At 41.5% G+C, this 26,245-nt stretch overlaps 1 protein-coding gene across 5 annotated transcripts in view; it reads right to left on the bottom strand.

The window, feature by feature from the left end:
- The window catches only part of LOC132386010 (F-box/LRR-repeat protein 20-like), a 434,516-nt gene that overhangs the window by 300,048 nt on the left and 108,223 nt on the right, over nt 1-26,245 (bottom strand). For all 5 annotated transcript variants that reach the window (XM_059958260.1, XM_059958261.1, XM_059958262.1 and 2 more), the window contains 2 exons: nt 9,252-9,306; nt 1,005-1,079 (listed from right to left, as the gene is read on the bottom strand). In XM_059958260.1, the coding sequence (XP_059814243.1) occupies nt 1,005-1,079; nt 9,252-9,306 (130 nt within the window). The remainder of the gene's footprint in view (nt 1-1,004; nt 1,080-9,251; nt 9,307-26,245) is intronic.

The raw sequence follows: 26,245 nt of genomic DNA, 5'->3' as shown, positions 1-26,245 counted from the left end.
TAAGATTCAATCACAAAAGTGATTGAATTCAGTGGCTGAAAATGTTATTAAACATTTAAAATTCTATTCCTGTGAACTAATTTTCCCCAACAAAGACAGTAATTAAGTGACTGCAGTGTAAACTTATACTTAAGCAAATAATTCATCAACTTTTGATCTAAGCAACAAATCTGAGTTCACTGATTTTGCACACCTGAAGACTCAAAGCTTTTCACAACTACTGAATTAATTAGTGATACAGTCACTATTGGTTATATGGCATGGAAATGCACAATATCACTGATACATTCCAAAAACAAAAGACTAAATTTCCAGGTAACAGGGGAGTATTGTGTTTAAAAATGGGGGGAAAAAGAACAGCACTGTTAGCTCTTTGAGACAAACATCATGGAATGTTATCATGTTGTTGAATATCATCTCAATTCAAAAAGAATTCCTCCAATAAAAAAAATTAAGACTGGGAGCTGTCTTTGAAGACACAGCTTCATGATTATGAAAGAATCATTATCACTATGTCACAATGACGCAGTCAAGAATTAAATAAATTTTAATATCTAACTGAGTGTAAGTCATTTACATGAATCAAAGAGTCATAGTGTCATAGAACACTACAGCACAAAAACAGACCCTTTGGCCCATCTAGTCTATGCCGAATGATTAATCTGCCTATTCCCATCAATCTGCATCAATACCATAGCCATCCATACCCATACTCTTTCGATCTTATTTATATCTTTCCTGTTAGTAGGTGACCAAAACTGGGTACAATACTCAAAATAAGGTCTCACTAATATGTTATACTATTTCAAATGTTTGAAATATTTCAGAATTTTGTTCTACAGATAAATTATGCTGTTTGGTTACCCAAAACCTTCATGAATTCTAAGCGCATTACAAATATACTTTTCTATGATATTGTGATCAACCTGGACAAGATCATTTCAGTTTTGTGGCAAAAATTAGCTTTTCCATTGTAATTCTTCATGAGGTGTTGTACATTGTACCTCTATATCTCTCTGGAAGTCAAACAGGTCGATCCGCTGCCAGTTACTACCATCAAGTGCCAGGACATTCCAATACTGAAAACACAAAATAATTCATTAGTCTGAGAAAATCTGAATAAACAGACTGAATGAGGAAATGGATTTATAGGGATGGATGTGAATAACAAAAGGTTGAATAATATTTCCCTTTTGAGAGAATAAAAACAATTTCCTAAAAAGTTAATATAATAAGTTTTGCCCTAGCAGTTGTAACCCAGGCTTCTACCATGATCAACAGCCTGACAAGAGTGGCATCATCCCATAAAACCGTGGCTATAGAATTTAAAAAATTATCTAGCTAGTTAGTAACATAGAACTGTTTGTAAAAATTGTGTTTTTTTAGTTAATTCTATTCAATTACCTCTTAGTTCATGTGGGTCGTTTGAAAAGTTTGTCTGAATTTCTATTTTGTCTTCCACCTTTCAGGGCACAATTGCGCAGCTGCATGAATGTCACTTAGACTGGTATGAAGAATTTAAAAGGAGAGAGTTTTTTCAGCAGTTTGAATAAAGAACAACTGCACAGGCACATGGACATCACTGAATTAGAAAGGTGGGAAGAATTTTTTTAAAAGCTTTATGGAGTGAGCATCTAATACAGAGAGAGAAATGAGAATTAATCTAAGGAAATTGTGGGTGCAGGAATTCACATCAAAAGGGTTACTGGGCATGGATGAGACAGCACAGGTCAAGATACTTTTAGCTTTCTTAAGGGATACAGGGTTTTTTTATATATAGAATATGATGGATAAGCAGGAAAAGGGTACTGAGATGGCCACAGAAGGAAGGATAAAGTGTAGATTAGAGTAGGTGTATGTGTGTGAATGGGTGAAGGGATTTAGAATATAATTCTATTGTCTGATCCACACCCCAGAGCAGAAGGTGGCAGCAAGGCTGGATGCCAACTGTCGTAAAACAAGAAGAAGAAGAAGAAAACAAGAAGATGAAGAAGAAGACTGGACATTGGAGGAGCCGACAACAGAGTAGAAGAAATCACGCTAGGAGGGCCTTGGCTCAACGGGGCTTAAGCAATAATAGATCGAGTTGAGTTAAATTATTTGTGAAGTATAGAAATAGGAATAGAAATGGCCTTACTGGCTGTGAGGCCAGTGTTCTGTACTGGGTGTCAGATGTGGAATGTCCAGGAGACTCCCAGCCTCCCGTAATGACACAGCTGTGTCAGATGCATTGAGCTGCAGCTCCTTAGGAACCAGGTTAGGGAACTGGAGAGGAAGTTTGATGACTTTCTTCTGGTCAGGGAAAGAATGGAGGTGACAAGAGAGGAACAAGTAGTCACACTGAGGTCTCAGGGGACAGATAAGTGGATAACAGTTAGGTGAGGGAAGGGCAAGAGTCAGATACTAGAGTACAATGGCGTCCCTCTTAACAATACATACTTATGTTTGAGTACTACTGCAGTGGATAACCTACCTGGGGGAAGCAACAGTAGCTGCACCTCTGGCACAGAAATTAGAAGAGCCAGAAGGGGCCATGAAAAGGCCTAGGTGGCCAGGATTAAGGAAAAACCCAAGGCATTTTACAAGTATGTAAAGAGCAAGAGGATAAGGTGTGAGAAAATAAGACCAATCAGGTGTGACAATGGAAAAGTGTATCTGGAACCAGAGGAGGTAGCGAAGGTACTTAATGAAAATGAAGAAGTACTTTGATGATTGTAGAGATGACTTACAGTGGACGGAAAATCTTGAGCATATAGACATTAAGAAAGAGGATGTGCTAGAGCTTTTGGAAAGCATCAAGTTGGAAAAGTCACCAGGACCAGAAGAGATATGCCTCTGGCTATTGTGCGAAGCAAAGGAGGAGATTACAGAGCCTCTGTTGATGATCTTTGCATCATCAACAGGGACAGGGGAGGTTCTGGAGGATTGGAGGGTTGCAGATGTTGTTCCTTTATTCAAGAAATGGAGTAAAGATAGCCCAGGAAATTACAGACCAATGAGTCTTAACTTTAGTGGTTGATAAATTGATGGAAAAGATCCTGAGAGGCAGGATTTATGAACATTTGGAGAAGCATAATATAATTTGATATAGTCAACATGGCTTTGTCAAAGACAGGTCGCCTAATGAATTATGCGCCTAATTGAATCTTGTGAGAATGTGACTAAACACATTGATGAAGGAAGAGCAACAGATGTAGTGTATTTGGATTTCAGCAAGGCATTTGATAAGATACCCCATGCAAGGCTTATTGAGAAAGTAAGGAGGCATGGGATCCAAGGGAACATTGTTTTGTGGATCCAGAACTGGTCTGCACACGGAAAGCAAAAAGTGCTTGTAAATGGGTCACTGTGACCATTGGTGTGTCACAGGGATAGGTTCTGGGACCCCTGTTCTTCGTGATTTTTATAAATGACATGGATGAGGAAGTGGTGAGATAGGTTAACAAATCTGCTGATGACAGGAGGGTTGGGAGTGTTATGGATGGTGTGGAGGGCTATCAGAGGTTACGGCGGGACATTGATAGGATGCAAAACTAGGCTGAGAAGTGGCAGATGGAGTTCAACCCAGATAAGTGTGAGGTGGTGTAATGGAGAGGTTGTGCCTGTCACGTGACAGCACTGCCCACTACCTGGTTGGAAGGCACACCACCTGCCAATCAAGGTTTGACCCCTCCTCAGTCATCAATGCACACCTAATTATTGGCCCCTTTAATTAGCCTTGTACCTGGCCTCGGGTATCTGGCCTTTAGCCCCCCTGTGAATTAACTGGGCTGGACACTCTAGCCCTCCTATACAAAAAGGGTGCCACGTGTGCTAGACTCTTTCTCTTTGCCATCTCCAAGGGACCACCCTGCTTCACTCCAGGCTGAGACCCATGGAACAGCGCTGGAGAAATTGTTGGTGAGCTTTGCACTGAATAGAGTCGGCAGCATTGATTATTGTCCCTAACAGCATAGAGGCTGAACAGAGTCAACGGGTGGCGGGTATCGTATTGATGTTTCCTGGGGGGGGGAGTGTACTTTGTTCCCACACAATTTTCCGATGTTCATTAATGGGCGACGTGTTTTATTGCTGATCCGATTTTTCCCAAGACTGCTGTAAATTGTGCTTGTGTGCATGTTGCTTCTATTGCCAATTTTCCACATTTGCCTTCTGTAAATAAAGTCCTTAATTACCAAGACTGTGTGTCCAAAGTCCTTGCCTTTGAGACCTACCAAATCTGTTTCCTCACTTACAACAGGTGGTTCATTTTGGTAGGTCAAATATGATGGTAGAATATAGTATTAATGGTAAGACTCTTGGCAGTGTGGGGGATCAGTGGGATCTTGGGGTCTGAGTCCATACGACACTCAAAGCTGCTATGCAGCTTGACTCTGTGGTTAAGAAGGCATATGGTGCATTAGCCTTCATCTACCGTGCATTGAGTTTAGGAACCGAGAGGTAATGTTGCAAATATACAGGACACTGGTCAAACCCCACTTGGAGTACTGTGCTCAGTTCTGGTCACCTCACTACAGGAAGGATGTGGAAACCATAGTAAGGGTGCAGAGGAGATTTACAAAGATGTTGCCTGGATTGGGGAGATGTCTTATGAGAATAGGTTGAGTGAACTCGGCCTTTTCTCCTTGGAGTGACAGAGGATGAGGGGTGACCTGATAGAGGTGTACAAGATAATGAGAAGCACTGATTGTGTGGATAGTCAGAGACTTTTGAGGAATATAAAGTCAGCAGTTTTTGTAATAACTGGTGATAGAAATTCACTGTGCCTAAGACTCTTGCATCGCTTTGATTATGCAGTCAGTGGAAAGTCTATAACAGTGGTGACTTTTGGCGGTAGGAATGTTTCACCTTCTATGGAGATTTAATGGTTGAGGAGGTCAATAGCAGAGAACACAACCTAGCATATACCTATCCAGGAGTCTCTTAAAAGACCCTCACCTATCAACCTCCACACAAGCTAGCATTCAGAGAGGTTAATAATCAGCCTGTGTTGGCTTAGGCACTTAAAAAATGCACTAGTGAAAAGTATGTCATCCAGGTAACACAAAAACATTCAAATTCTACAGCACAATATTGGCTCGTCAGCCCACAATGCTACGCTGAACATGTACCTACTTTAGAAATTACCTAGGGTTACCTATAGCCTTCTGTTTTTCCAAGCTGCATTTCACATTTTTCATTGACCACACTACTCTTGTGTACATGATGTCCAAAGTGTCATACCTGGCCTAAATTTCAGAATTAATGACTGCCATACAACAGATCAAAAGGAAAAGTAATATGCAGCTGATTGTCATCTATGCCGAACAGACTGACTATACCAGCATGGCAGCTGACCAAGCTATTGACCCAGAAGTCAAGGATTAGGAGGCAGCAGTTAGCTGATGTAAAGTTTGGGGATGCAGGAGTTTCTCTCTTGTCCGATGTATCAACTGGTCAATGTCAACCTCACCTTATTGTGCCTGCAAACTTAAAGTATACTACTTTTAAATCCATTCAGGGCCTTTTCCATCCAGGTGCAAAGGCTTCACAGAAACAGTTTGCTTTAAAGTTTGTGTGGCACAGCCTTAGGAAGGATATGTGAGACTGAATTACAGCACCTTTTGTGTGCCATCTGTCACAATACCGCACTACTGGCCTTTTTGAAATTCCTGAGCCACTGTTTGACCACATCAATATGGACATTACTAGGTCCTCTCCCCACCACCCCCCCCCCGCTTCACACATAAAACCATAAAACATAGGAACAGAATTAAGCCATTCAACCCACTGAGTCTGCTCCACCATTCTATCATGGCTGATCCTGGATCCCACTCAAACCCATACTCCTCACCTTTGATGCCTTGACCAATTGGGAAACAATCAATTTTAGCTTTAAACAGACTCATGGTCTTGGAATCTACTGCTGTCTGTTGCAGAGTATTCCATAGATATACTACTCTCTGGCTATGAAAATTCCCCCTTACCTCTGTTCTAAATGCCCTCTAGTTCTGGGTACCCCTACCACAGGAAACATCCTCTCTACATTCATCCCATCTAGTCCTGTCAATATTCAGTAGATTTCAATGAGATCCCTCTGCATTCTTCTAGAATCCAGTGAGTACAGGACCAAAGCTGCCAAACGCTCCTCATTCCCAGAGTCAGCCTTGTGAACCTCCTCCAGACTCTCCCCAATGACTCATATCTCTTCTGAGATATGGTCCCAAAACTGCTGACAATCCAAGCTTAGCATCACTAGTTTCTTATAAACCCTCAGCATTATCTCCTTGTTTTTATATTCTATTCACCTTGAAATGATTGACAATATTGCAGCTACCTTCTTTACTACATCGTCTTACCATTCTTATCAATACCCTGTTCAACGCTGTATCTGAAATTTCTTCTGATCACAATTCCCAATTCATATCAGATCTCTGGGCCATAATGACCCAGAACCTCAGTGTTAAACTGCATTACACCACAGTGTATCACCTTGAGTCCAATGGCCTGTGTGAGCTGTTTCATCACTTTAAAGACTGCTCTGTCAGACAAGTTATGGCATGATCAGCTTCTGTAAATCCTGCTGAGCTCTGAATGGCTACCATAAATGACAGTACTCTTGGATCCCAGCTAAGCTACGTTTTATCTACCATGATGCACATTAACACCCGTTAAGCCCCTTATGATGATCCATTCCACATTTTGGAATGGGGCAAAAAGATTGTTATCATATATAGGAAAGCTAAAACTGAATGTACTTCTGTAAATTGCCTTAATCTGGCCCAACAACAGCTCAAAGTTTCCACTACCAAAACCCCTGTGTGCATGTCAGCACACTCCTGGTCAACCAGAGGCACCTGCTGCTATTCCAATCAAGACACATAGGACTTGAGCTTGGTTCCTGAGTTCCAGAAAAGTTGCAATGCCAATTTTTGGAGAATTTTGGTGGGAGGCCTGTGTAGGGCATTGTAATGAATGACAGATAACACATAAATATGAGAAATTCTGCAGATGCGCGCAATCCAGTAATACCACACAAAATGTTGGAGGAACTCAGCATATCTAAAATGTCAACAATTTATTTATTTCCATAAATGCTGCCTAACAGATGATGTACATTGTTCTTAAAAGAATCTATTCTACATAATGCACAAACATCATTGAATACGTGTGTTCCCTTTAAGAGACAGTGTCTGACAAATAACATCAGAGTGAAGAGAATGCTTTTGGTTTGCTTGTAATGGAAGTACTGTAAAGTGCTTTGACTTTTGTTTAGCACATAAAATTACTTTAATATTTTATTCTCAAAATCCTGCACCGTACATACTACCCTCTGCATTAATCAGCAAAATAGTTGCAAAGCATAGTAATGAAGGTGCTGAAAAAAATTAGAGAAGTTCTAATTGCTCACAAGTCAGGAACTAATATTTCACTTTTCTTCCCAAAACTGCTCCCCAACATGAATAATTATGTTCACCAGTACGCTGCACTTTATCTGTTACCTAACTGGATGTTCATTCTACCAGTGCTCTTTTTAATCCTGAAATCTTTATTATTGAATCTGAAATGCAATACTATAGCATTAATTTCTTCTGATAGGCAGTGCTGAATGGGTTTATTCAGTTGTAACAAATGCCTGATATAAATGTGCAACAAGGTGGAAACAGAATGTGAGGATTGATCAAAATTCAACACACTAACGATTAGGAAAATCCAGGCATTGAGAAATAGGTAGAATGATCTTACCTTTCCTTCCAAATTTATTTTCCATGCAAATTTATTTTATCTTGTTTTCTTCTTAACATCCAGGACAAGAAATCACATATTCAATGTCTTTAAAATGTTGCAAGGAAAGACCAACCTTTTAATTAAGGCCCCATCCAAAACACTGGCTCAAATGCAAAAGTCTTTAGCAGATTTCTCATAATTTAATCATAGTCTACATGCATGCACACCACAATTGGCTAATCTTCAAACTCAAATGTCTCAAGACCTTGAAGAATAAAATGGCATCAAAAATTTCACAAATTCAAACTATATTTACTTTCACCAGCTGTTTATTATAGTTTACAGGGTCAGGTCAGATAATATCTAAACACACACATTTCAGATTTCCCTCTCAGTTCATGTTGATTTGACAAGGATCAAACAAACATGGGGAATACTTAAGTTTTCAGAACAATGGGAAAATAATCTGTGCCATTACTCATGATTTCTAAGATCACAGCTTAGACTTAATGGGAAATCTTCATTAAATTACTAGGATATCTTGAATATTCCGATCAGAACTTCATTCAATCTTTTTCTCAGAATATTAGTTATGGTAGTCTGATTCCCAAAAATAACTTCTCACCGAAACTTCGGCATAGCATTAAATATTCTATTAAATTTTAATTACCCCGAATCTCATCATGGCCTTCTCAGTGACGCTAAATATAATTCAAAATGTAAGTTTAGGGATACTCTGAGCATCCAGCACTTCACAAGTCTATCAAACAAAGTTTATAATTAAAACATTTTTAGTTGGCTAAAGGAGTTATTTGTCCCTATCTGGCAAAATTACCACTATTTTGCCTCTTAAGAGTATAGTTTACATTGTAAATCTACCCATAACAACAAAGTTATTTGGAATCAATCAAACTGAGGTTTATTATCTAAACTGTGACAATCTACTGATCAGTGGACTATACTGGGACCTTACCGGTTGGTTTGATGTCCCTGAACATAGTCACCAGCTAGGTTACCATCCAATAATCCAAATACCAACCAGCAATTTTTCAAACCGGTCGTGCATAACATTGGGATCATATCTAAACACATGGATCTAAACCCAGCAGCATGTAATTCATTTCAACAAGGAAAAGTAAAGCAGAGAACCAAAAACAGACAATTCATCGTAAAGTACCATACCAACTAGGTTAAGCAAGTAACATTAGCTCATCAACAGCGTTGCTGGCATTATTTTATAATCAATGGATATAGTCTGTCCTTCTATTGCATCGATATTGATGTTCTAATTGCCTCTGCATCTTCGTTAATATTTGCCTCTCTTGTATCTCAGCAACAATACATGCATTTCTAAAATTGATGGTAACTTAATAATAATTCTTGCAATTCTCACCTCCTACACACTAAATCAGTTGATTCCACCAGGGACAAAAACTAGACCTCTATTAATCCACATTATTCACTTCTTCAATTAGCTTAACCATGGGGGACAAACTGGATCAGAATTTCAAAAAATGTTAGAAAGATATTTAAAGAAACCTTACCCTGGAGACTTGAGCAGAGCGACACAAGGTGACTACATCCAGAAAGGAGAATATTCTGTTGAAAGAGACAGAAACTGAAAAACAGCCCAAAAAAAATGGAAACAAATACACCGGCAATTTCACATGAATGTAAGTTGTGCCAATTTTTGCAAATGCAATTAACTCCCATATTATTAGTATAGAAAACAGCTTCTAATTTTGGTGGTTACTGTAATAGATCAGGTCTCTGGTTACATCAAGTGGCAACCCACAACTCTCATTTTATGGTTATAGTTCAGGGGGCTCTGGTTTTGAACAAGAAGGCCAATGTAATCAGAAAATAAAGACAAAAGCTGTCATCTCTGGTAATTATTTATATTATTGTTCAAACTCATGTTAAACCACACAAAATTTTTATTTGATTATTGGAGAAATAACCTCAGTTTGCCTGGTAATGGAGGTAATAACTTTGAACTTAATATGCTAGATTAGCCTCTGATCATATTTCCTGGTCACCAGTGTTTCTGTTTCTATTTTTGCATGGTTCTGGTGTTTTCATAATTATTTTCCAATGCTGATCCACCAATTACAAAAGATCATACAAAATATTCAACACAGAAATAAGCATACATGCTGTAATGTTCAATACTTGAAAATGAAACTAATTGTTATGAACTATAACATTTTAGAAACGAACCAGCAGCAATAGCTTACACATGGAGTCTAGTTTTGATGTTAAAAAACACTATTTTTAATGGCAACTATTTAAATATAGTAACTTAAACCAAGAGAAACAAAAGTTAACAGTGCTATGTGTATATATGTGTAAATATAGCTCCCAAACTATACTGACCTGGTAGGACGTGGGGGGAATAAGGCTTAGAGTCTTGAGATGGTAAAGCAGGGAAGTTCAGTAATCCACGAAATAAATGATGGGAGAGAGTTATTTGTAATCCAGGTTGTAATGGAGAGAAAAGGTAAGTACTAAGTATTCCATAGTTTCCACACTGGAAACAAGATGACAGTCGCTGTAGATCTTGTCTGTCGTATTGTTCCAAATCCACATACGAATCATCATCGAAAGTGACCTATCACAGGAATATTGACTTCAAGTGGTTCCCAACAGATACCCAGGCAATGCTACACAAGTGGTCCCAGACGACATCCGAAAATCAACTCCTATGGATTGTATGAAGTAACGGACACCCATACTGGAGCAATCTCTATCTATATCTCTCTCCCTCTCCCCCTCTCTCCCTCCCTCTCTCTCTCTCTCTCTTCAAATTTTAACCTGCACACACAACAGCCTGTGACTGATGTCATAGTCCGGCCTCACTTAGACACTCTTACAGCAAAGGTCCACAGTAAATAAGACCTGCAGCTTTGTAATACTTCCCCCAAAAAGGAAAATTTTGATCTATTAGCAAAATTTTAACTGCAAACTATAGTATGTTAAACAATCTATTTGCAAAATATACTGCAAAAGTTGTTTCTGAGCTGGGCAGACATAAACATCAAAATGCTGCAAAGCTAGAATAAGTGACAATAATTCCTAGAATAAGTGACAATCACTATTTCTCTATAGTGGAATAATTTCTTTGAAAAGTAAGCTACAGGATGTTCAATGCCATCATCATCATCCTTTTGTAACAACACTGCCCCAGCAGCTTTGTCACTGGCATCCACATCTATAGAAAATGGCTTTGAAAAGTCGGGTGACCTGAGCACAGGTTGACCTGAGCACATAAATTTCAATTAATCAAATGCCTCCTGACAAGGTTCTGACTAAAAAAACTTTTCCACCCTTCCTCAGGTTAGTCAAAGGAAGAACAATATCAGCAAAGTTCTTACAAAACTTAGGATAATATCCAACCATTCCTAAAAACCTTCAGACAGCCTTTTTACTGGTTGAAATGGGAACTTCAGAAATTGCCTGAACAGCAGCTAATTCACCTTGACCTGCCACATATCAAAGATAGGTCACAGTGGCATGGCCAAATTCACTCTTAGCTAAAGTTAATTGTAAGATTGGCCTTTGAGAGCCTGTCAAACACCTTTTCCACTGCAGATATATGTACTTCCCATGTGTCATTTCCTATGCACAGGTTTTCACATGGGATCATTCAAATTTGTAAACAGAAACAGTGTTACTGTGTTTTAACAAGAAATCCATGCTAAATATGCAGATATTTACATGTCATACAATACTTGTTGAATAACTTACGTTTCAAAACAAAATAGAAGAAAAAAAATTTCAATGTTGGAATACTTCAATGTTTCAATATAGTCATACTGTGGTATTTGAAAGAAAGCTGCAATTGTGAAAGCAAAAATTCCCACTTTTCAAAAAAATAAAGCACAAGATCCAGGTGTTTTTGTGAATACGGACCAAGAATTGAGAAAAGAGTTTTCATCTCATTTCGCTCATTTTCACTTGCATGCAAATGAGTTCAAGCTGTTTGCTACTCCATTTGATGTGGAAGTGGACACTGTGTTAGAAATTTTTAAAAATGGAATTGATTGAGATGCAGTTGACGACGTATTGAGATTGAAATTTCATTCTGAAGATGTGTCAGTGCTTGTCTTCTATAGAAAATATATTCATCCAAGTGGGAAGTATCCTAACTTAGTGGACCATGCAAAAAAGATGGCATCATTGTTCGGCAGCACTTATCTGTTTGAGCAATTATTTTCAAAAATGAAGCGCACCAAGAACCATTTGAGAAAAAGATTGACTGATGTCCATCCGTATTATATCTTGCTCTTGGCATCAGCAAGTCTGACACTCAATATTGAGAAGCTTTCAAGCAACAAACAGCATTAAGTTTCACATTGATTTATCGACTGTTTGCATTAAAATATTCTTTTTTATTATACTTAATTTACTATCATTCATGATCATACGTTTTATGTTTAAAGATTCTTTGCATCCTTTTAATAGATTCAAAAGATGCCTTGATTGAAATAAATTGCTACTAAAGAGCTCTCTGATTATTAATTGGCATCCTTGGTTAAGCACAAATGATTTTCTAGCATGCGTAACTCATCAATTTGAGGCAAGACATAACTAGATGTATTTAAAGGGATAATTCCCATATTTCAAGTTTTTGACGGCATTTATCTGCCCCACCATCTGCTCATTAATACACGATCCAGCCCACAGAGGCAAAAAAGGTTGATAACTGATAAGGACTGGGCAGCACATCCATCTATCATTAAACCTTGATCTAGCAGACTCTCTTATCTTAGTAATTAAGTTTCACACCAACAGACTTGGCAGGCATACCATTTCTAATGACATCTTGCAACAGTAATATATGGGACTTACTATGTATAAATACACAGCTGTAACTGGAGAGTGGGTCTACTTATTGGATGGTGGCAGTACAGGTGTCTCCCGTTTTTCGAACGTTCGCTCTACGTCACCTCACTGTTACAAAAGACCTACATTAATTACCTGTTTTGGCTAACACAAGGTGTTTTCACTGTTATGAAAAAAGGCAGCGCGCGCCAAGCAACCAGGCTCCTTCCCTGGAACTGCATTCTAGCCAGCATTGCTTAAACACGTGCCTGTGAGCATCTGTGCTTTATGTCGATTTATTTTGTGCATCCATTAGCAAGATGAGTTCTAAGGTATCAGAAAAGACCAAAAGAGCTCATAAGGGTGTTACACAGCGTAAAACTAGACATAATTAAGTGTTTCAATCATGGTGAACTAAGTAAGGACATAGTGAGTTTGGCTAAGGGTTTGTGGAAGTTGACGAAGATGATGTTGAAGAGGTTTTGGCATCCCATGACCAAGAACTTACAGATGAAGAGCTGGTGAAGAGGAAAGGATAACAATTGAAGCCAAATGCAGTAGCAAATGGCCCAAAAGTGAAGTTGTCCAGGAACTGAATGGGAAGCAGTTGCGTGAGATTTTCACTGCAATTGACAACGCTGCAATGGTTGCAGAAAAGTATGACTTTAATTTTGACAGGGCATATTTTACAGCATATTTGCAGGATGGTTTGAGTGCTTACAAAGAACTGTATGATAGAAAAATGCGTGACGCTAAGCAGTCAAGCATACTGTCATTTCTCAAGCCTTCCACATCAACCACAGCCAATGACGAACCTCAACCTTTGACATCGAGGCAGACAGACATAGAAGAAGGTGACCTACCTGCCCTGATGGAAACAGACAACGATGAGATGACACCCCAGACTCCTCTACCTCCCACCACCCCAACCTCCAACGACTCAGCCTAACGCACCATCAACGCAACCTAACACACCATTTGCTCGCTATCTTCCCGATTCCGGTAAGTGAAACTACACTGTACATACAACAACACACACAAAATGTTGGTGGGACACAGTAGGCCAGGGAGCATCTGTAGGGAGAAGTGCTGTCGATGTTTCGGGCCGAGACCCTTCGTCAGGACTAAGATGCTACCTGGCTTGCTGTGTTCCACCAGCATTTTGTGTGTGTTCTTGTTTGTAATTCCAGCATCTGCAGATTTCCTCGTGTTTGCTCTACACTGTACATACATTATTTCTACTTTATATAGGCTGTGTATTTTTATGTGTCACTTAGTAGCTTCATAGCTTAAACGTTACTGGAAAGAGTGCTTCTGCTGGGAGTGCTTGCGTGAGATTTTCGCTGAGGTGGACAGTGCTGCAATCATTGCAGAAAAGTATTCCTACTTTATATAGGCTGTGTATTTATCAGGTTATTTCTGCTTTTACTATATGTTGCTGTTATTTTAGATTTTATGTGTTATTTTGCATGATTTGGTAGGTTATTTTTTGGGTCTGCGAATGCTCACAAATTTTTTCCAGTATAAATAACTGGTAATTGTTTCTTCACTTTACAACATTCCAGCTTACGAACCATTTCATAGGAATGCTGTAACTTCAAAAAGCAGGGGAAACCTGTACTTAATTTCCTTCCCTCTGACAACTGGGTTTCAAACTCCTGCAAGAGGGCACACAATAAACTGCAGTAATTATAAGAAGCTGGTCTCCTGAGTTTTATTTAGATTCAACTTTAACATTTGGCATCACAGACAGGATCCCAATATAGGGAGTGCCAAGCAGATGGGCTGAGTAAGCAGCTGGACCACTCTGGGGACTGCAGAAATTGACCGGGCACCCAATAAGTATTTTACCTTTTGTCGCTCTCCGTTAGTTCCTTTGGAGGCACGGTCCCTTGCCCAAGGCTTGACAGGATCGGGAAATAATCTGCTGGGAGATTTAGAAAGGGAATACCAAGGATTGTTCCGAGACAGGGAGGGGAGAATCTAATAAAACCCAGAGTTAACGGCTTCACAATGACAATTGCCCACCCGAATGCTGCCCAATCCATGAGCAACAGAGAGGGAGAGCTCTCAGTGATTCCCTGGAAACCTCAAAAAATGATAATGATCAGGCCCCAGATAGAAAAGAAAAACCCGCAGAGTTTGCACCTTTTTTGCACTGCAGACCAGTTTAATATTGACAATATTCTTGCCGACTGGCCAATGGGGGGGGGGGGGGGGGGGGGGAGGTATTAATCACAACTGGAATACAGCAATACTCGAAGCAGGTTCCTTGCGTTCAGTCTATTCTGCAACTTAGGCCAACCAGTGATCCCTGGCATGAAGGTATCACTGCATTTAAGTGACTGATGACTTAGCATGCGTAATGACTTCACCTGCATTCAACAACGGGTGTGACAGGGAATGAGGAAAGGTGTAGCTGACTCATATCGTTTCATATCACCAAATCGTATCATTTCCTCGTTGGGGACCACTGGTGTAGTATGTCCACAGTACTATACAAATTTATAATGCAACCCCACAAGATTTATTTGGTCTCCGCTGATTCTCTCAGTTGATGAGAGACGGAAATGGAAGGCAGAATTAAGATACCAAACCTATCAGACAGGCAGGAAACCATAATGAGAATGAACAGACAGACCAGGTTATTCAAGCCCTGGAAAGGGCTCTCTCCAAAAACCTGTAAACATCACTTAAGAACTTGAATGCAAACTTGTGGAATCGGGACCAGACTACTGGGAGCTATCTGAGGTCTACTACGGCACTTTTGCAGGAGACCGAGCCTCTAATAATGGGAATCTGTCCCCCCCCCCCACCCCGTTTAATGACCTACTTCTTCAATGCTTACTAACTAAGTTAGCCAACATAATTAAAACAAATAATATGGATTGGCCTGACAATGACCAAAATAGAATGCGATGAGCTTTGACAGATTATTGGGAGTCAACTTCCAAACTTCAATCAGTCCCGAAGGGAGACTGACAAGACTAGGCTTCGGGTCATCTCTGATAATGGAAGGAGTCTGAGATGAAGACGGGGCATCCGGTAAGAGACTCTTTTAATATTGACCAAACCCAGGATGTTGTACCCCATTTCTGGCCAATTTCAGTCCATGAATTCGGCTGCATCAACTGCACCCCCTCCCCACCCCGTCCAGATCACCATGAGAAAAGGACAGATTCTCCCAATCATTCCGCAATACTCCCTCAAGCCTGAGACAATACAAAGGGTATGACTCCCTTTTGGCACAAAGAACCTTGATCCCTTGCACCTCTCCATGCAATATACCTAAACCAGGAAGCAAGGACTGGCACCTAGTATTTACTGTCATTGACCTACAGCATGCGTTTTTCACTGTCCCTTTGCACCTGGATTCTCGATATTTATTCGCATTTGCCTATTGGGTTGTTGGACGCATCTACCCCAAGAATTTGTACGTTCTCCCACACTCTTCTTATAGATGCTCCAGAAGCAGTTACATGATCTCCAATTGCCTGACAACTCTGCTATAGTCCAGTATGTGGATGATTTATCAATTGCAAGCGACATTTTGAAGAGTTGTGAAATTGATACATCCATCCCACTGAACTTCTTGCATCCATTGGTATACATTACTCCATCCCACAAAGGAATGCGATCACAGCCCATGGTAAAATTCTTGGGCACCCCACCTACTACCTCAAGATGGATGGAGAGTTTCTTGGCGCTCCTGAAACTTTGTTGGCAATAGATTTCTAATGTCACCACTCACACCAAGCACCTGATGCCCCCTCACTTCATCAAACTGACCATCTACTTTCTTGCTTACAGACATGCAGCTGGAGGCTCTCAATGAGCTAAAGGAGAGCCTCACTTGAATACTGGCTCTTGGTCACCTGCTCCAACACCATGTAACCGTAAAGGAAGAATGTGCTACTGCAGTCCTCACCCAAAACCACGGAGACAGGTAGTCTATTACTCAACCAAGCTTGATCCTGTAGCTGCATGAGAACCTCCAGCCATCTACATTTTAGTAGCATCAGCATCCAACATAACATTGCACCAACATATAACTTTCCTGACACCCCACTCAGTGGTAGAACTGTTGACCTCTCAGCAGACGGTATCTCACTCAAACACAACAGAAACAATACAAAACAGCTCTACTAAATAATCCACAGCTTACTTTCTCTCACTGTACAATGCTTAATCCCGCTATTTTCTCTCAGTCCTCTTCTGAAGCAGTTGTCTCTGCCCAGAGGCTGCGATGTTTGCTCTGGCTCGTGCCTGTATGCACCTTGGGTCAAAAGAAGGCAGTGAATAGGATCACCGTGAAGAAAGGACGACTCTCCCATCTGTTCCGCAATACCCCCTCAAGCCCGAGGCGACATCTTATGAGGATGGAAGCTCTTTTGTGGATCCAGCAGGGAAACGGTGTTCTGGATATGCGATAGTGACGGACAATGAAGAAATTGAGCAGTCCTCTTTTGAAGCAGTTGTCTGCCCAGAAGGCTGCGCTGTTTGCTCTGGCTCGTGCCTGTATCCTAGCAACAGACAAAAGTGCGAACGTTTACACAGACTCCATCGTGCATTTGGAATTGTACATGACTACGGGACTCTCTGGGAACATTGGGGATTCCTGATTTCCTCTGGCTACCCATTAGTAATGCCACCTTTGTAAACAACTTACTCACTGCTCTACAGCTACCTCGAGATTTGGCTACTATTAAGTGTGCGGCCCACCAGGTCACTAAAGGCAATGCTTTAGTGGATGAGGCAGCGAGAAGTGCGGCACAATCCTCAGTAGTTGTAGTCCCCTCTGTTTCCCATCAAGCAAAACTCCATGACTCAAGCTGAAATGACGCACCTTTCAGTGCCTCTGCAGAGCACTGCAAACTGTGGTCCCAGATGCGGTACCAGAAAGACCCTGACTTAAGTTTTTGGATCACCCCAGTGGGACAGGTTTCTGTTTCTACACAGTTTTTACCAATACTGGTCGATTATATACATAATTGTACACACCTGGAAAAGGAGAACTGGCTGGCAACCTGTACCCTACACACCAGGTACGACTCCCTTGCCAGGTGGACCTTCTCATGTCTACAAGTTGATTTTACTGAATTGCCTGGTACATCTCTATAGATACTGCTATTATAGATGTGTTTAGTAAATGGATTGAAGCTATTCCAACTACCAATAATACTGCTATGACTGCTGTGAAAGTATTATTACAGGAAATAACTCCCATAATTACAGGAAATAACTCGAGATGCTGAGCTCCGACAATGGCCCACACTTTGTGGTGAAAGTAAACAAAGGGGTATGTAACAAATTAGCTAACAAGCAATGATTCCACTGTGTACACCACCCATGGGCCACTGGCACAGTGGCATGAGGCAATGGCACTCTGAAGAGTAAATTGGCCAAACTAACGGCAAAGACTGGACTCATTTGGTTGAAGGTCCTATTCAACATGAGGGTTACCCCACAGGGGAAAACAGGGTTGTCACCAGCTGAAATCATTTATAACTGGCCCATGAGGGCATCCTGGGGACCAAGACATTGTGTACCATTGCTCCCAGAAGGTCTACCAGCAAAAATTGGATATGCATACCCTAGGGGAAGAGATGGGGAAATATATATGCCAACTAACCAAAATTCTCCAAGCATTACATTTGCAGTACGACAGGCTTACAAGAAAGAGAACTACCCCACAGAGAGGAGTGATGATCCAACCCTAGAACCTGGGGATTTTATCCTGATCAAGAACTGGGATCAAGGGAAACTCGGACCTCGGTGGAGAGGACCATATCAGATGTTACTGACCACTCCCATGGCTGTGAAACTGAAGGGGCAATCTCAGTGGCTACCTCAATCAGACTGCGAATGTGTTACTGAAGGAACCGAGTAGGACTCTCTCAGATTAAAGGAAAATGGACTGGTTGACAGTGGTGTATATGGGGGCCCCATACATATATCTTTCTGTGTCTCTGTCACACCTATGCCAAACAGGTAGAACCAGGGTCCTGCTGGGTTTGTGCCGAAATTCCACAGCATGGTAAAACTATGATTCTAATGCCAGTAATCCCGCTCAACAAGAGTGAGAAACTCTCAGCCTGCGCTTTCTAAATTAACACTCAGGAAAGTGAGGTGTGGAACTGTAGTCCAGTCAGAGATGACTGTGGCTGTCACTGTTTTGAGGGATGGTATCTCAGGCCCACCAAATGGAATCTCATATACTGGAAATCATGCATCCTGGCCATATCTGCGGGTACCCAACAGCGGAGTAGTAAATGCCACCTGTTACTGTAACTTCCAGGGAGGGGTAGATGCAATTTTTCTGGGAAATAGCAGCTGTTCCACTTATACCACTGCAGACCCTCCCCGATCAGTAAATATTACCCACTGGGTGTTTGGAAATCAGGCCTATATATGACTCCCAAGGGAAACTGCCAGCAGATGGGACCCGCAAAGTCCCAGCAAAGGGTGGACCAGCTGTTGTTGCCTAGTATATTTAATACCCCATCTGAGAGTCATGGCCCAGCTGCAGGGTTACCCCCATTGGAAGAAGCAGCAGAGAGGTATAACAGTCTGAGTGATCTTTAATGATCGCTTTTCCCTCCTATGGAACAGCTAAGAATTCTCGAGAGATAATCGATTTGGCTACAGCACTTGAAGAGCTGGCCAACAATATTACAGGGGCCCTGACAGAAACACAGGCCCGAGTAACAGAAATATCCACTGAAATTATTGCAATCAGCAAACAGTCCTACAGAACCGGTTGGTCCTTGATTTCATTCTGGCAGAAAAAGGAGGAACTTGCCCCATTTTAGGGAAGGATCTGTTCCTAACATAGGACAGAAGTTGCATGGGTTTGGCAGCAGGACAGAATGGTGGTCATTTGGGAGCTTCTTTGGGAATATCAGTGTGGTATGCTATTGCATTATGGAAGTATAGTTTATTGTAACTGGTGTCATTTTGTATTGCGATGTTTATGGCTGCTGGTGGCAAGTTGCTTCAGCCGTAGGATCCAATTGTAACCTTTGGGCCCTAAGAGTTATCATGAAATGATGAAAAGGAGGGATTGAGGAATTAGGAGTATTAAAAAAATCATTTTGAACCTATATAACCTAAAAGAATAATAGGACTGAATAGGAATTTTTGGAAGTAAACTCTGTCTTCAGCAATCAGCTAAGACAGGCTGATTACCAGTTCTCCTTTGGCTTGCTGAGAGACACTGAGAGTTTGATAACATTGTACATTGTACCCTTGTTTGAGTAGAAGGAGGAGGACTCACCGATAAGGACAGGAATGAACATCTATCTGTAATTACATCAGGGCCTAGCAAAGAGCAGTAACTGTTAAGGACTGGACAGCACATCCATCTGTAATTAAGCCTTGATCTAGCGGACTCTCTTGTCTGTAACAGACACAAAATGCTGGTGGAACACAGCAGGCCAGGCAGCATCTATAGGAAGAAGCAATGTCAACGTTGCAGGCCAAGATCCTTCGTTAGGACTAAATGAAAGGAAAGATAGTAAGAAATTTCATTAAGACTAACTGAAAGGAAAGATAGTAAGAGATTTGAAAGTAGTGGGGGGAGGGGGAAATGTGAAAGGATAGGAGAAGACTGGAGGGGGTGGGATGAAGCTGAGAGCTGGAAAGGTGATTGGCTAAAGGGATACAGAGCTGGAGAAGGGAAAGGATCATGGGATGGGAGGCCTAGGGAGAAAGAAATGGGGAGGGGAGCACCAGAGGGAGATGGAGAACAGGCAGAGTGATGGGCAGAGAGAGAGAAAAAAAACAGCTAAATATATCGGGGATGGGATAAGAAGGGGAGGAGGGGCGTTAACGGAAGTTAGAGAAGCCAATGTTCATGGCATCAGGTTGGAGGCTACCCATCCTGTATATAAGGTGTTGTTCCTCCAACCAGAACGTGGATTCATCTTCACGGTAGAGGAGGCTATGGATAGACATATCAGAATAGGAATGGAACGTGGAATTAAAATGTGTGGCCCCTGGGAGATCCTGCTTTCTCTGGCAGACAGAGCATAGGTGTTCAGTGAAATGGTCTCCCAGTCTAAGTCCCCTTCCCTCACCTACTTTCAAATCTCTTAGTATCTCTCCTTTCAGTTAGTCCTGATGAAGGGTCTCGGCCCAAAATGTTAAGACTGTGCTTCTCCCTATAGATGCTGCCTGACCTGCTGTGTTCCACCAGCATTTTGTGCGTGTTGTTTGAATTTCCAGCATCTGCAGATTTCCTCTCATTTGCTCTCTTATCCATAACTAAGTTTCACACCAACAGATTTGGTGGGTGTACCACTTCTAATGACATCTTGCAACAGTAATGTATGGGGAGTACTATGTATAAATATACGGCTGTAACCGGAGAGTGGGCCCACTTTTCAATTGGTGGCAGTACTTACATTCCTTCCCTCTGACAACTGGGACTCAAACTCCTACAGGAGTTTGTGCAGTAAACTGCGGTAGCTATAATAAACTGGTCTCCCGAGTTTTATTCAGATTCTATGTTAACAAACTTTTTCGACACAGAAGTCATTTAAGTGCCAAGAGTGGTCACCCTGTGCCTTCCTAGAGTCAAATACAAATTGACCACCAATTTTTCGTAGACTGATGGTAGGGCACCTCTTTTAATTTGGATGAAATTGCTTACTTTCCATGAAATGTTTGTTAGATGAGGTGAATGCTGATAATTCTGTACAGACATTTATTAAAAAATTTAACATGAGGAACATTCATTGCTCAAGAGTGGGAAGAGGCAAAACCTCCAACATTAAAGAATGACCGGCATAAGTTTAGGCCTGCCTTGATGTCTGATAATGTGCCTGAAAAAAATACTTAACAATGTTTCTACAGGATTTTGTGTACCAAAGGAGAAAGTAGTTGTTCATGATTTGCTTGTGTATGCAAAAAGTGTTACAGCAGCTGCTTTCAAAGATATAGTAAGTAGGATTAATGAAGAAAATCTATGTGAGTGGATAATTGTCAATGATAAAATATGTGTTGTGCATTAATTTATGGACAGGGAAATTATAGACTGTGTTCTGAATGCTGACAAAAACACTGTAAGTGATGAAGATGGCAGTGATGATGATGAAATGGATGAACCTGAAAGAATTCCTGTTGACAATTGAGTTGTTGGGTGAATTAATCAAAGGGTTAGATACCTTCGTGGCAGAACAAGGGCTAATGAATTTTAATTTGATGAATGAGAAACTACACAGGTACAGATCAAAACATATGAGACAACTTTACCTGGATGAAATGATTAAAAAGATAACCAAAAGCAGCATTCTTTATAAGCACAGTAACTAATAAATTTATGTTTAGTTTTTGCTTAATTAATTCTTTTTAAGCTTCTATAGTCCATTTTTGCCATTATTATTGTATGACGATTATTATACCATTTTTCCTTTCGGTTAGTCCTGGGTCTCGGCCCAAAACGTCGATAGTACTTCTCCTTATAGATTCTGCCTAGCCTGCAGTGTTCCACCAGCATTTTGTGTGTGTTGTTTGCACACAGTACTCCAGATGCAGCCTCACCAGTACCCTGTATAGATACAGCATGACCTCCTGCTCTTAAATTCAATCCCTCTAACAATGAAGGCCACCACTCTCTTTGCTTTCTTCATACCCTGCTGCACCTGCAAACCAATTTTTTCTGATTCATGCACAAGTACTCCCAAGTCCCTCTGCACAGCAGTATGCTGCAGTCTTTTACCATTTAAATAATAATCTGCTCTTTATTTTTCCTCATTTTACCTCATATTCACCAATACTGTACTGATAAAGTATGTAAAAGGTTAACAAGGTCATTAAACATAGCAGTCTTTTTTTTCACAAGAAACCTTGATGATCAACAAATGTGTGAATTTTGTTAAGAGTACTATTTCTTTTTGAAGGTAGCCAGCTAGGGTTTCAGTATGCTTTATTTCTTTGTGTAGTCATGCGTAGAGATAGGACAGCTCCAGTCTGTTTTGTGTGTTGAGCTATTATGCTTTTTCTGTAATTTGTCTCTCTGTACTAGCAAGCAACAGATAAGTCTGACTCCAGTTTGGAAAGTGTGGGGGTATCTAAGTAACTGCATCTCTTCTATGAGGGGAATTGTGAGTTATTCGATGGATCGGGCAGGAACGGTCACAGACAGACTGTTCCTGTTTGAGTGATTGACTGAGTAAGCCCCGGGTACTTTGAATAAAGAGCTTGTACTCATACGCTCTCTGAGTGTCTTCTATAAGGGGAATTGTGAGTTATTCAGTGGATCAGGCAAAAATGGCCACAGACTGCTCCTGTGAGTGACTAACTGAGTAAGCCCCAGGTACTTTGAATAAATGGTCTCGAAGAAGATCATTCGTAATAAATGCAAAACCTTGATCAAGGAATATAACTCAGGGTCACATAGGAAATGAAATATGGGATCCCGGGATCATGTCTGGCTTACATCATGACAGTGATCACGATGAGGACTGGCTAGTGACAAGAGTTTCAACTCCATATCGGGAGCCGCTACTAGCCATGGGACCTGAAAATTCTCTGGGGGTTCTTTAACACTGTGGGAGGAAGGGTGAAACAAAGGGGAGGGGGAGGATAGTTCCCCTCTATCTAACCATCCCGTGAGGTGATACTCAAGAACAGATAAACTCAGTCCCTGAGAAAAGTCCCCCACCACAAACTGAGACAGTTACCTACCCAAATAAAGCCAAGGTGGGGGAGCAACATCAGCCGGCGGTTATCCCTGTCTATGCTCCATGGACGTCTCAGGAAATGATCATGATAAATGTATCAGATCCATTCCAGAAAAGAGAAACAGGTGCTCTTCACACAATCTATGCAGAGCACAGTTCAGATGTATAACACTACACCCCCCGGATCGTTTCAGACGATATTATCTATGGATGAGGGATGGAAATGGAAGGCAGAACTGGGATACCAGCCTTACCAAGGACTTGGGGGGGGTGGGGGGGGTGTTGTTGCCAAACGGTGAGCAGCAGACCAACCAGATGATCCAGGGCTCGGAAAAAGCACTCCAGCAGCCTATTAACCCCACTAGAATGTAAACCGAAAGCCGGGGAATCAGGGTCGGATTACTGAGAGCATTCTCTATCTTGCTACGAGACTTATGCAGGAGACCAGATCTTCAATAATGGGAATACTTCCCCCCAGTTTATACGCTTCTGCTCCAATGTCCCCCTTTCAAGTTAGCCACGATGATTAAAACCGACAATATGGACTGGCCAGATAATGACCGTAATCGAATGCAATGGGCCGTAGTCTGGACCCACCTGAAAGGGGGTTGCAGTTAAGCATGAATTTGTCCAACAGGGTGAGGGACACCGACGGGGTTCAGATAATGGTCAGTATTGTAACCATATGTCTGAACTGGGAAACCGGGATTGGGATCAATTCCCTGATTGGCCTTACCCCACCTATGATGATCGATATGCCCCAGGGCCCAGCCAGGTGATGTCAATAAGGGGACCACCCCAATGACCTTATCTCCCTGAGTGAAGAATGGGCCACCCCAGGGAGTGCCCGTGACTGGGGGAGCTCAGCCTGGACTGTGTTTTAACTGTGGCTGACCAGGGCACTGAAAGGCAAGGTGCCCTTGGGGACTGTAGAGACATCCAGTTTCAAACCGGTCACTCCATTCTCCATGAACAATCCTTTTGCTAACTGACTCTTGAAAATCTTGCCTGTTGTAAGTAGCGACCCACAAGAGAAACCCAGCATAATCTTCCATTAACCTCTCGGAGTTTGAACGAATATTCTAACAGACACGATCCCTATGAGTGGAGCTTCAGGGAAGGCTGTATATATCCTGGTAGCTGTGGCTTCTTATATTACCCTACATCAGCCTGTAAATGTGCTCTTTTCCCACTCGGGGGTGGAGTTTTTGACCTCCTGACAGACACAGCACCTCTCTCAGGCACGACCAAATCTCTATGAGACAGACTTACTGAGCAACCCACTGCTGACATTTTCTCACTGCTCCACTTCAAACCCAGCCACTTTCCTAATGTCACCACTCCAGGTTACAGACAACTCTGAACCCGATTGCGTGCTGTGAAATCAATTTCTCACTACAACCCATGAGGACCTCACGGACCAACCCCTACAGGACCCCGACATAACCTTGTATGTCGATGGAAGTTCTTTCACGGGCCCTCAAGGTTGGAGATGTTCAAGCTATGCTGTGGCCACAGATAACACGGTGCTCGATCAGGCAGCCTTTCAACCAGCCGTGTCAGCACAAAAAGCTGAGTTATTTGCCCTCACGTGCCTGCATCCTGGCTGCCAACAAATGTGCAAACATCTACAGTGACTCTCGATACACCCTCGGGGTAGCTCATGTCTACGGAGCGCTTTGGGAATACCAGGGTTTCCTCACCTCCTCAGGACATCCATTAGCAATGCTACGTTTGTACAGAATCTCCTCACCGCCTTACAGCTTCTAAAGACATCGGCCATCATTAAACGCTCCGCTCATACCTGTCAGATTGTTAAAATCTCCACCGGTAGCACCATGGCTGAAGAGGTTGCCGAAGTCACAGCCCAGAGACTCGAAATCATAATTCCACTCATACAGTCAGCTCTACTTATCTGTGAATTCTGCATGCGCGAATTCAACCAAATGCGAATCGAGGAAACCCAGAATGCTGATCAAGCACTTGTTGTTCGAGCATGTGCAGCTTTTTTCTTGTCATTATTCCTTAGACAATGCAGTATAACAACTATTTTACTTAGCATTTACATTGTATTAGGTGTTATAAGTAATCTACAGATGATTTAAAGTATACGGGAGGATGTGACAATAGACAATAGGTGCAGAAGTAGACCATTCGGCCCTTCGAGCCTGCACCGCCATTCTGAGGTCATGGCTGATCATCTACTATCAATACCCGGTTCCTGCCTTGTCCCCATATCCCTTGATTCCCCTATCCATAAGATACCTATCTAGCTCCTTCTTGAAAGCATCCAGAGAATTGGCCTCCACTACCTTCCGAGGCAGTGCATTCCAGACCCCCACAACTCTCTGGAAGAAGAAGTTTTTCCTTAACTCTGTCCTAAATGACCTACACCTTATTCTCAAACCATGCCCTCTGATACTGGACTCTCCCAGCATCTGGAACATATTTCCTGCCTCTATCTCAGGGGTGGGCAAACTTTTTGACGTGGGCCACAAAGGTTCTAAAATTTGGCAGGGGGGCTGGACCAGGAGCAGATAGACGGAGTGTTTTGATAATACACCTCATAAGAGAAAATAAAATATCATGGGATATGTAGAAAACATGTGATTTAATTTCAATTGAAAATGAACAAATGCATTACAACAAAATATCTGTCCTTGAAGTCCCATGTTATTTAGCTATTTATTGAAATTACTTTTAAAACACTGAAAATTAAATGAATAAAATACAGCTTTTTTTTTAATAGTAACAGTTATTATTTTAAAGCACTGAAAATTCTGTTACCCTTCAAGATATTATCATCATCACTCTCCTCCTGACTGATTTTATTTCAAAAACGGTAGGAGATGCAGGTCTACTTGTCCTGCTCCTTCTTATTCAATTGTCCCCTGTGCCAAAACTCAACAACAACCAGCACAAGGACAGAACAGTGACAGCGCGCCAGTATGCGGAGCGCGTTATTTGATCTGGAGCGCATTTTTATTTTGAGAACGTACGTGTACCTGCGCACTACTCATGTCCATCAC

This window comes from Hypanus sabinus, assembly GCF_030144855.1.
Source record: "Hypanus sabinus isolate sHypSab1 chromosome Y unlocalized genomic scaffold, sHypSab1.hap1 SUPER_Y_unloc_11, whole genome shotgun sequence".
Classification (NCBI taxonomy): domain Eukaryota; kingdom Metazoa; phylum Chordata; class Chondrichthyes; order Myliobatiformes; family Dasyatidae; genus Hypanus; species Hypanus sabinus.
The sequence above is the reverse complement of the archived record's forward strand: the minus strand, read 5'-3'. Positions and strand labels throughout refer to the sequence as shown.